Raw genomic sequence first — 11,711 nt, 5'->3', positions numbered from 1 at the left:
ATTAAAAAAAACATCATTAATTCTTTCTCTTCAAGACAATAAGACAGAAACCTCAGCTTGTCGTTATACAACCGTTTATTACTGTTAGGGAGAATAAATCAACACTTGACCACCAATCAGAGACCAGAACTCAGCAGCTCTGTGGTGTAAAGATGGTTTACTTGAAATAAACTGGTCTATAAAAGTTTCTCACTGTCTGCATTTACAGTTTGATGATGAACCAGCAGAGGGCAGCACGACTCCACTGTAAACTCATCTCATTATCATATTCCTCACATTTACTCTGATTATTGTCATCTTTAAAAATCCAGGCATCAATTAAACATAAAAATAGAATAATAACTAAATTGTCAAGCAGATGTTCCACAGTGTCTCCTCTCAGCATGCCGCCATCAGCAGCTCTCAGGAGAACAGGATCACAAGAACCTACACACAGCTCCTGTCCTACAGGACAGTGAGACACAGAATGTTTCCTGTGAATGCTGATGTTCCCCTGTACTCTGTCTTTACAACAGTGTGTGTGTGTGTGTGTGTGTGTGTGTGTTTACATAACCTCAACCTGAAAGTGTTTATACACTTATGTATCGGTGTAAACAAAGTTCTTTCAAGAACCAAAACCCACTGAAGCCCCTGAGGAATCTGTCCATCTCCTCATTTATCCACTTGTCTATCCATCAAAAAAACACCTAAACTTAAACCCAGAAATACATTTTTCATTCCGTTTTTTCTTTCATTCTGGGAAAAAATCAGTATGTAAAACTATTAAAAGAAAAGCAGGTCACTACGAGCAGGTAGAGGTCATATATCTCTCTGTCCTCTATCTGTCTCTCTCTCTCTCTCTCTCTCTCTCTCTCTCTCTCTCTGTCTTTTTTCTGTTATTGCGAGGTTATTACAAGTTTTATTACACTCTTGTTCTACATCACCCTTTCTATTTTATCCCTCTATCTTTCTCTGTGATTCTGTGTGTGATTCTGTGTGTGTGTGTGTGCAGTTGGTCATCATGTCGGCTGTGGTGTTGTTGGCGTATTATTTTGAGTACACAGACACATTTCCTGTCCATCTGCGTGGTTTCTTCTGCTTCGATCGGACATTCTCTCGCCCGTACCTCGGTCCTGAAGAGTCCAGTCGAGCTCCTCCTGCGCTCGTCTACTCACTTGTCACTGCCATTCCCACCATCACTGTAAGACCAACTTTATATATTTCTATTAGCGTGCAACTAAATATGAAAGAATTCTATCATTTTATTAGTATTTAAATATACAGTAATGTGTTACATGTGTGTTTTCTTCCTACCAGCAGCTTTATGATAAATTTAAGACATTATTACGATTAGACCCACTGATTTACCCACTCAGTACACAACTCTGTGTGTGTGTGTGTGTGTGTGTGTGTGTGTGTGTGCACACTCGCTCTAAGATGATCATTAGTAAAGAGAATTTGATCACTTATTTATTGTCTTACTATGAATATATCCTGCAGTTTAATGTTCAAAGAGATGAACTTGCTATATAAATTCTCACATTGAGCTACATTCAGCTTGTGTTATTTAGGATGGAGCTCCTGTTGAATGTATGTTTCCTCCTGTAGATCCTGATCGGTGAGTGTGCAGCATTTTTCTCAAAGCCCGAGTGTCCACAGGAGAAAACCATTGTCACTGCAGACTGCTGTTTTTTCAGCCCCATGCTGCGCCGCATCGTCCGATTCCTGGGTAAAAAAAAACACGTGCTGCTTTACATATTCATGAGATGGATTTTCAGTCCTTGTGATTGGTGTGTACTGTGTACTCCCTCCTGCTATCCCTCCCTCCCACCTTCTCTTCCATCCATTCAGGCATTTACTCCTTTGGCCTCTTTGTCACCACCATCTTTGCAAACGCAGGACAGGTGGTGACAGGAAGTCAGACGCCTCACTTCCTGTCTGTGTGCCGTCCGAACTACACAGCGCTGGGCTGCCGCTCTCCGCTTCAGTACATCAGTGAGAAAAGGGCGTGTCGTGGGAATCCCTCCATCATCACATCTGCCCGCAAATCTTTCCCCTCTAAAGACGCCGCCCTGAGCACCTACTGTGCCGTGTACACCGCTGTGAGACATTACCCACAATGCACCACTACACATACTGTAACAATACACACCTACAACACCTTCTAGAGAAACCCAACTTAAGGTTAAACAAATAGCCCAATATTACACATGATAAGACTCGAGCCTCTCGGCAGCTGGATACCTGTACCTGTGGTCACTGCTCTGGGTGTAGCGCCACATCACGGATATGTTCACCTGTAAGAAGGGAAAGGATTTAGTTGTATTAGTTGTAGTGAATTCTGTAGTGATTACTGTAGTGAATACTGTAGTGATTACTGTAGTGATTACTGTAGTGAATACTGTAGTGATTACTGTAGTGAATACTGTAGTGATTACTGTAAGTGAATACTGTAGTGATTACTGTAGTGATTACTGTAGTGAATACTGTAGTGATTACTGTAGTGAATACTGTAGTGATTACTGTAGTGAATACTGTAGTGAATACTGTAGTAATTACTGTAGTGAATACTGTAGTGATTACTGTAGTGAATACTGTAGTGATTACTGTAAGTGAATACTGTAATGAATACTGTAGTGATTACTGTAAGTGAATACTGTAGTGAATACTGTAGTGATTACTGTAGTGATTACTGTAAGTGAATACTGTAGTGATTACTGTAGTGAATACTGTAGTGATTACTGTAGTGAATATTGTAGTGAATACTGTAGTGATTACTGTAGTGATTACTGTAGTGAAAACTGTAGTGATTACTGTAGTGAATATTGTAGTGAATACTGTAGTAATTACTGTAGTGAATACTGTAGTGATTACTGTGTAACTGTCTGACCTTGTTGAAAGATTACACAAGGTGGTATTCAGGTTTTTTTCCTCTCTGTATACATTTTTTTCAAAGATGTACATCACTTTGGCGTGTAAGACTAAAGGTACGCGGTTAGCCACACCCATTCTAAGCCTCGGAGTCATCTCATTGGCTGTCATGGTGGGTGTGGTTAGAGTGGCAGAGTACCGAAACCACTGGTCTGATATTCTAGCAGGTTTCATCACAGGGGGCGCCATCGCTATGTTTCTGGTAAGGAAGCAGCTCAGCTGGAGTTACTGCAGTGTTTTAACTATTAACTACAGTTCAGCATAATGGTAGATATAAGGATATACCACATTAATGTTCTCTCTCTCTCTCTCTCTCTCTCTCTCTGCAGGTTACATGTGTGATTAATAATTTCCAACAGAAGTTGCCCCCTGCACCTCTGCCTGTCCCACTCCCTCAACCTCCACCTCCATTTGAACTGCCCCCTATCACCATGCCTGGTGTAGAGAGTCCACTCGAAAAGTTAAGTGACCTTCAGGTAAGGGGGGTGTAGTGGTGGTGGGGGTAAGTGTAACAAGAGGGGTGAGTGTAGTGATGTGGGGGTGAGTGTAGTGATGGTGGGGGTGAGTGTAGTGATGGTGGGGGTGGGTGTAGTGATGGTGGGGGTGAGTGTAGTGATGGTGGGGGTGGGTGTAGTGATGGTGGGGGTGAGTGTAGTGATGGTGGGGGTGAGTGTAGTGATGGTGGGGGTGGGTGTAGTGATGGTGGGGGTGAGTGTAGTGATGGTGGGGGTGGGTGTAGTGATGGTGGGGGTGAGTGTAGTGATGGTGGGGGTGGGTGTAGTGATGGTGGGGGTGAGTGTAGTGATGGTGGGGGTGAGTGTAGTGATGGTGGGGGTGGGTGTAGTGATGGTGGGGGTGAGTGTAGTGATGGTGGGAGTGAGTGTAGTGATGGTGGGGGTGAGTGTAGTGATGGTGGGGGTGGGTGTAGTGATGGTGGGGGTGAGTGTAGTGATGGTGGGGGTGGGTGTAGTGATGGTGGGGGTGAGTGTAGTGATGGTGGGGGTGAGTGTAGTGATGGTGGGGGTGAGTGTAGTGATGGTGGGGGTGGGTGTAGTGATGGTGGGGGTGAGTGTAGTGATGGTGGGGGTGGGTGTAGTGATGGTGGGGGTGAGTGTAGTGATGGTGGGGGTGGGTGTAGTGATGGTGGGGGTGGGTGTAGTGATAGTGGGGGTGAGTGTAGTGATGGTGGGGGTGGGTGTAGTGATGGTGGGGGTGTGTGTAGTGATGGTGGGGGTGAGTGTAGTGATGGTGGGGGTGAGTGTAGTGATGGTGGGGGTGGGTGTAGTGTTGGTGGGGGTGTGTGTAGTGTTGGTGGGGGTGTGTGTAGTGATAGTGGGGGTGAGTGTAGTGATGGTGGGGGTGGGTGTAGTGATGGTGGGGGTGGGTGTAGTGATAGTGGGGGTGAGTGTAGTGATGGTGGGGGTGGGTGTAGTGATGGTGGGGGTGAGTGTAGTGATGGTGGGGGTGAGTGTAGTGATGGTGGGGGTGGGTGTAGTGATGGTGGGGGTGAGTGTAGTGATGGTGGGGGTGGGTGTAGTGATGGTGGGGGTGAGTGTAGTGATGGTGGGGGTGGGTGTAGTGATGGTGGGGGTGTGTGTAGTGATGGTGGGGGTGAGTGTAGTGATGGTGGGGGTGGGTGTAGTGATGGTGGGGGTGAGTGTAGTGATGGTGGGAGTGAGTGTAGTGATGGTGGGGGTGAGTGTAGTGATGGTGGGGTTTTGTGTAGTGATGGTGGGGGTGAGTGTAGTGATGGTGGGGGTGGGTGTAGTGATGGTGGGGGTGAGTGTAGTGATGGTGGGGGTGAGTGTAGTGATGGTGGGGGTGAGTGTAGTGATGGTGGGGGTGGGTGTAGTGATGGTGGGGGTGAGTGTAGTGATGGTGGGGGTGGGTGTAGTGATAGTGGGGGTGAGTGTAGTGATGGTGGGGGTGGGTGTAGTGATGGTGGGGGTGGGTGTAGTGATAGTGGGGGTGAGTGTAGTGATGGTGGGGGTGGGTGTAGTGATGGTGGGGGTGGGTGTAGTGATGGTGGGGGTGCCCCGCCCTTCTTGCCCAATTTATAGTCACATAATAGTCACATAATCATTGTAAGATAAATTATTTATGTTATAACATCTCTCTCTCTCTCTCTCTCTCCCTCTGTCTCTCTGTCTCTCTCACACTCTCTCTCTCTCTCTCTCTCTCTCTCTCTGTCTCTCTCTCTCTCACTGTCTCTCTCTCTCTCTCTCTCTCTCTCTCTCTCTCTCTCTCTCTCTCTCTCTCTCTCTCTCTCTCTCACTGTCTCTCTCTCTCTCTGTCTCTCTCTCTCTCTCTCTCTCTCTCTCTCTCTCTCTCTGTCTCTCTCTGTCTCTCTCTCTCTCTCTCTCTCTCTCTCTCTCTGTCTCTCTCTCTCTCTCTCTCTCACTGTCTCTCTCTCTCTCTGTCTGTCTCTCTCTCTCTCTCTCTCTCTCTCTCTCTCTCTCTCTCTCTCTCTCTCTCTCTCTCTCTCTCTGCCTGTGTAGGATTCAGGCACTTCGTTCTCAGGTGTCACATGATGATCGGCGTTATTTACTCTCCGCCCCTCCTGATGTTCTTGTTCAATCCCGTCGCCCCCTTACCAGTGCAGTGTAAACCTCCACCCACCTATTACTCTATCTGTACAAAGCTCTGCCCAGTCCTCACCTCCTCATATCATATTCACGCATATCATCACTTTAAAATCAATTACTAGTGCCCTCACTGAGTTTTACACACTAGTGCATTAAAGTGGCCTAGTTCACTACAGAGTACTAGATTAGAGACGGACCCTCACACTGAAATCATACAATCAAGTGTACGTATCATTTATAAACTACTGAACTGCTGCATGCCATAAATCTTGTGACAAGATTTACTCAACCAAGGGGAAGTGGACAAGAGGAAGTGGACAAGAGGAAGTGGACAAGAGGAAGTGGACAAGCATAGAATAGAATAGAACGGGGCATAGAAGCCTTTATTATCGCCACATATACAGTACAGCACAGTGGAATTCTTTTCGTCACATACCCCAACTGAGGAGGTTGGACAAGAGAAATTGGACAAGGGGACGTGGACAAGAGAATGTAGCTGTTGCCAATCACAGTTACATAACTGTAGATATTTTTTCTCTTTGTTCCATTTAATCCAGTTTGTAAACATTTAGTGTTCCTTTGATCCTCGAACAATGACTCTGTCACATTTTTGTGAACTCTGTTGTTAAAAAGCTTTTATAGTTAATTAAAGCACAAGTAATAAATTCACTTTATTTTAACAATCTATAATGTAAAATTAAGACTAATAAAAAACATTTTTATAAACTAAAGGAAATATATAAAAATGGAAATTACATTAAAAAAATAATATCAGGAATTCATATATAAAAATATTTACTTTTTTAGTGAATAAAAATTTATTGTTTTCTTTCTTGTTTTCGCTGATAAACTGCAGAAATATTAAATAAACCTGAAATATATATATATATATTTTATACAAAACTATATCAGATCACTAATACTGAACTTCATGACATGTGCATTTGTGTTCTTGATATTAAAAGAAAAATGTGATGTCTAAAAAGATATCAGGGCTAAAAATACACTCTGTGTCATCACCTGAAATAAATCATAGTAAATTAAGAAAAACGTAATTACTACTTAATTTAAAACTAAAGTAAAATGTAAAAATATATGAAGTAAAAATAAAATGTTGAGGAAAAAATTTTTTATTTTGTTTTATTTATTCTAAAAACAAAACTGATTTAAAAAAAACTAAAACACCAAGCAGAATTAAATAAGTAATAAAGAGAAAATTTCTAATAATCATCTGGTGTAACATAACAGTACTGTTCGTGTGAGAGGCCAAATAAATAATAATAAATAATTAGAATGTCTAGAATATAATGTAGAATGTAAAAGACTAATGTAAAGGCTGAAATCTGTAAAATGTAACTATCATTTTGTCCTTATTTAATATTTAATAAATAGACTACAGAATGCATACAGAATATAATGAAACCCAGAGCAGTTTTATATGGACTGTAAAGTTGGTCCTTCATGTCACTAATTGTACCTAGAGATATTTTAATATGTCGATATTGTTCATTTTTATTCTCCCACTGTGGTGTCACATATTGTAATGTGAAATATTTTTGTGACATAATTCTGTGTGTGCTTTATTGGAACTGTAATAAACATCATGTTACAGGTCATGATTTTGTAAATGTTGAATATACAAATAAATAATTTATACACAGTGTGGAAATTTGGGCAATTTTATAGCAATTATAAACCCTCACACAGAGACCACGCCCTCACACATAAACCACCGCTTCACACACACACACTACACCCTCACACAGAGACCACACCCTCACATGTAAACCACCCTTTCACACAGAGACCACACCCCCACACAGAGACCACATCACTACACAGAGACCACATCACTACACAGAGACCACATCCTCACACAGAGACCACCCCCTCACACAGAGACCACACCCTTACACAGAGACCACACCCTTACACAGAGACCACGCCCTCACACATAAACCACCGTTTCACACACACACTACACCCTCACACAGAGACCACACCCTCACTCGTAAACCACCCTTTCACACAGAGACCACTCCCTCACACAGAGACCACACCCTCACACATAAACCACACCCTCACACATAAACCACACCCTCACACATAAACCACCCCCTCACACAGAGACCACACCCTCACACAGAGACCACACCCTCACACATAAACCACACCCTCACACATAAACCACACCCTCACACATAAACCACCCCCTCACACAGAGACCACACCCTCACACATAAACCACCCCCTCACACAGAGACCACATCCTCACACAGAGACCACCCCCTCACACAGAGACCACGCCCTCACACATAAACCACCGTTTCACACACACACTACACCCTCACACAGAGACCACACCCTCACTCGTAAACCACCCTTTCACACAGAGACCACTCCCTCACACATAATCCACACCCTCACACAGAGACCACACCCTCACACATAAACCACACCCTCACACATAAACCACACCCTCACACATAAACCACCCCCTCACACAGAGACCACACCCTCACACAGAGACCACACCCTCACACATAAACCACACCCTCACACATAAACCACCCCCTCACACAGAGACCACACCCTTACACAGAGACCACGCCCTCACACATAACCCACCACTTCACACACACACCACACCTTCACACACACACACCAGGAACTTCATTTCATCAGAAGCCATTTCAGCTCAACTCACCTCATGTTTTGTTGTTTTTTGTTCCCCAGTCTTCATCATTAACACTTTATAAGATTAGCAAGGCTTCTACAGAAAAAACCTCCAATCATACACATTAATATAAATGATTAGGTTAAAGGGGCTCATCAGCACAGAGACAGATGACATGGATGAAGGGATAAGTGAACATGGGGAAGTGTAAATGTTGTAGACAGGATTGTAACACAGCTCTGTTCTCTCTGTCAGTGAGACTCAGGTGTGTGATCATGTGTTGACTCGCCTCTGGCATTTTATGGCGCTTTTATCCTAGACACAGAGAAACCCGACACCTCCAGAGACGCTGAGCCCCCCTTCCACCCCATCGCACCTGCCCCCCTCACCCCATCGCTCCTTTTCCTTTGGGATTTTACCTTGTAAGGGAAAATGTACATGAGAGTACATGGTTTTCTTTCATCCTCCAACACTTACACCTCACTATAAAGAGATGAGATGACCTTTGACCCAGTGAGCTGTAATAATATGTGTTTAAATAAGGCTTCAATTCTGTAAATATTCTATTTGTGTATTAGATCATTTAATAACCTAATGCTGAAATGATGCCATATTAGTTAGTCCATGTTATTTTATTTTATATTATTTTATTTTGTTTTATTTTATAGTCAGCTGTTTATTTTAATTCAGGTAACAGTGTGTAATGTTCTCTGCACTGCAGATGTGTAGTGCAGTAAAGCTTTTTTCACTTACATGGTTATTATAATTAAATTAAACATCTTAAATTTTTATAAACTGCTCCATTAGGGTATTATTTATGTTCTATTAGGTAGTTGGCAATTTCATGTTAGGTCATATGAATCCATTCAGCAGTGAATCAGATACAGGAAAATGATTCAGTAGGTGATCCACTGATACAGCTTTAGTTTTTCCTTTATAACAATCAGTAATTCCTTTAATTGTCCCATTTTAATATTTCATTAATATTACTGTATATAATCAGCTGTCACTCGAACGATCGATGAGCCGTGATCCTGAGTGCCCTGTAATGATGAATAAAGTCCTCCTGACTGATCTAACATTAGATCACATCATATAGAGTATAAGCTACTGAACATAACCTAAAGATTTACACCACTTTTATAATATTAAAGTTTTATTGAAATAAAATTATTGCAACCATCAGTTTGTATTGAGGAACCTAATAAAAAAGATTGCGTCGAATCAGTGAAACAACAACAGTGTGGAAAATCACCACATGACTACAGGTACAGACATATCACTGCATTCCTCTCACACACACACACACACACAGACACACACACACAGACACACACACACAGCCTCTTTATTCCATCTGAGCTGATAGTAATCAGTGATTGCAAAATCCCAAGAAGACTTTTTTTAATACAAATTTGAAAATATAGACAGATAATATTTTAGATAAACTCTACAAATTTACAGCAGACTCTTATCCAAATGTAAGTGACTTACATTTTTTTATTCCAGTTTATTCACCTGAGCAATTAAGGATTAAGGGCCTTGATCGGGGGCCCTGCAGTAGCAACTTGGTGGACCTGGGATTTGAACCAGTGACCTTCTGATCAGTAGTCGAACCACTGAGCTCCCACATCCCACACACACATGCGCACACACACACACACACACCCACACACACACACCCACATACACACACACACATACACACACACACCCACATACACACACACACCCACATACACACACACCCACATACGCACACACACATACACCACACACACACAGGCCTTAGTTTTTAGATGAATTTGATTGAAGTAAATTGACACTGAACAATGTGAAGTTTACTAAATTTTTTCCAGAAATATGTAAAATTCACTGAAATGCTTTTTTGAAGTATGCAATTATTTCATATTTTTTTTTTACAAATGTATTTACATGTAAATTAAACACCGTATAACGGTTTAAAACAAATCTGTGGCTATTGACGCGTTAAATCCAACAGCCAATCAGATTACTTGATCTATAGTCGGACACCAGTGGAGTTTATGAGTGGGCGTGGTTGGATGTTATTAAGTCCCGCCCATCAATCGTGAGGTGGGGAAGAGGAACTGCAGGTAAGGAAGAAGAATTAAAGGGAAGCTGTGGACTTGTGTTTAAACTCATCTCTTCATCACAAGCGCACTTTGGATAGAAGAGTAGTTTCACACACACTGAGGTGAGTTTAACACACACACACACACACACACACACACACACACACACACTCTCTGAGGTGAGTTTAACACACACACACACACACACACACACACACACTCTGAGGTGAGTTTAACACACACACACTCTGAGGTGAGTTTAACACACACACTTCACTGCAGAATTGTTTACTTAGAGCAGTTTTTTTTAGAACTTTATGGTAAAATCTCAAGCTGTCATTTTGTAACGTGTAAGTTGCAGTGTGTAACGTGTAAGTTGCAGTGTGTAACGTGTAAGTTGCAGTGTGTAACGTGTAAGTTGCAGTGTGTAACGTGTAAGTTGCAGTGTGTAACGTGTAAGTTGCAGTGTGTAACGTGTAAGTTGCAGTGTGTAACGTGTAAGTTGCAGTGTGTAACGTGTTAAACACGTTATCATAAAAACACCACTCACCTTGTACCTGCGCGCGAGCACCTGAACTTAATTAGTGCACGCGCTCAGTTTTGCTGTTTCTGCACATGCACAGAGATGTTAGTGTTTTTGTGTGTTTATGTTCACGAAGTGTAAATTCTTCTCATAATCACGTTTGTGCAGGTTGTGTGTAGATTTGTCACTGCAGTGGATCTTGTGTGTGTGTGTATTTGTAGAAGCAGTACGTACATAAAGGTTTATGCTAATTAGCTGACGTCACTGCAAAATGATCCGGATAACGCTCGTTAGTTTACAGGCAGTGTAAAGTGTATAAACAAGTGTGTATGATAAGTGTGTGTGTGTGTGTGTGTTACCATGATGTATTAATGTCAGTGTGTTGTGAAATCGCTGAGAAGCTGAAAGCTTAAAATCTAGGGTTAGTGTCAGCAGCTGCAGTTAGTAACTGCTGCAACAAATTGGAGGAATATTTCTTCTTTTTCAGAAACACACTTCAGATGAACTCATTTCTGTGAGTCAATGTTTGTGTCTGTAACCGGATTCTGCAGCGACAGATTCCAGTGTGTCTGGATTTAAAGTCCCTTTAGTCTGATGGTGTAAAGACACACCCTAGGGTTCAGATCCCTTAGGATACACTTCTCTTTCTCTCTCTCTCTGTCACACACACACACACACACACACACACACACACACACACACTCTCTCTCTCTCTCACACACACACTCACACACACACACACACACACACACACACACTCTCTCTCTCTCTCTCTCTCTCTCTCTCTCTCTCTCTCTCTCTCACACACACACACACACACACACACACACACACACACACACACACACACACGTCTGAACACAGATATTTCATCTGTTTAACTCTTTCTCTCCTGTTCAGCTCACTGACCGGACCGGACTCTT

General features: G+C 42.5%; 1 protein-coding gene across 2 annotated transcripts in view; it reads left to right on the top strand.

The window, feature by feature from the left end:
* Positions 1–7,061, top strand: part of plppr2b (phospholipid phosphatase related 2b) — an 8,674-nt gene extending 1,613 nt beyond the window's left edge. Inside the window, exons 3-8 of one of the 2 annotated variants that reach the window (XM_060869128.1) lie at positions 992–1,180; positions 1,588–1,708; positions 1,831–2,081; positions 2,936–3,112; positions 3,240–3,370; positions 5,409–7,061. In XM_060869128.1, the coding sequence (XP_060725111.1) occupies positions 992–1,180; positions 1,588–1,708; positions 1,831–2,081; positions 2,936–3,112; positions 3,240–3,370; positions 5,409–5,517 (978 nt within the window). In that variant the 3' untranslated portion in view covers positions 5,518–7,061. Of the gene's footprint in view, positions 1–991; positions 1,181–1,587; positions 1,709–1,830; positions 2,082–2,935; positions 3,113–3,239; positions 3,387–5,408 lie in introns of both variants that reach the window. The other variant, XM_060869129.1, reaches the window with a different exon arrangement.
* Positions 7,062–11,711: the final 4,650 nt, after the last annotated feature.

This window comes from Tachysurus vachellii, chromosome 4 (assembly GCF_030014155.1).
Source record: "Tachysurus vachellii isolate PV-2020 chromosome 4, HZAU_Pvac_v1, whole genome shotgun sequence".
NCBI lineage: Eukaryota > Metazoa > Chordata > Actinopteri > Siluriformes > Bagridae > Tachysurus > Tachysurus vachellii.
The sequence above is the reverse complement of the archived record's forward strand: the minus strand, read 5'-3'. Positions and strand labels throughout refer to the sequence as shown.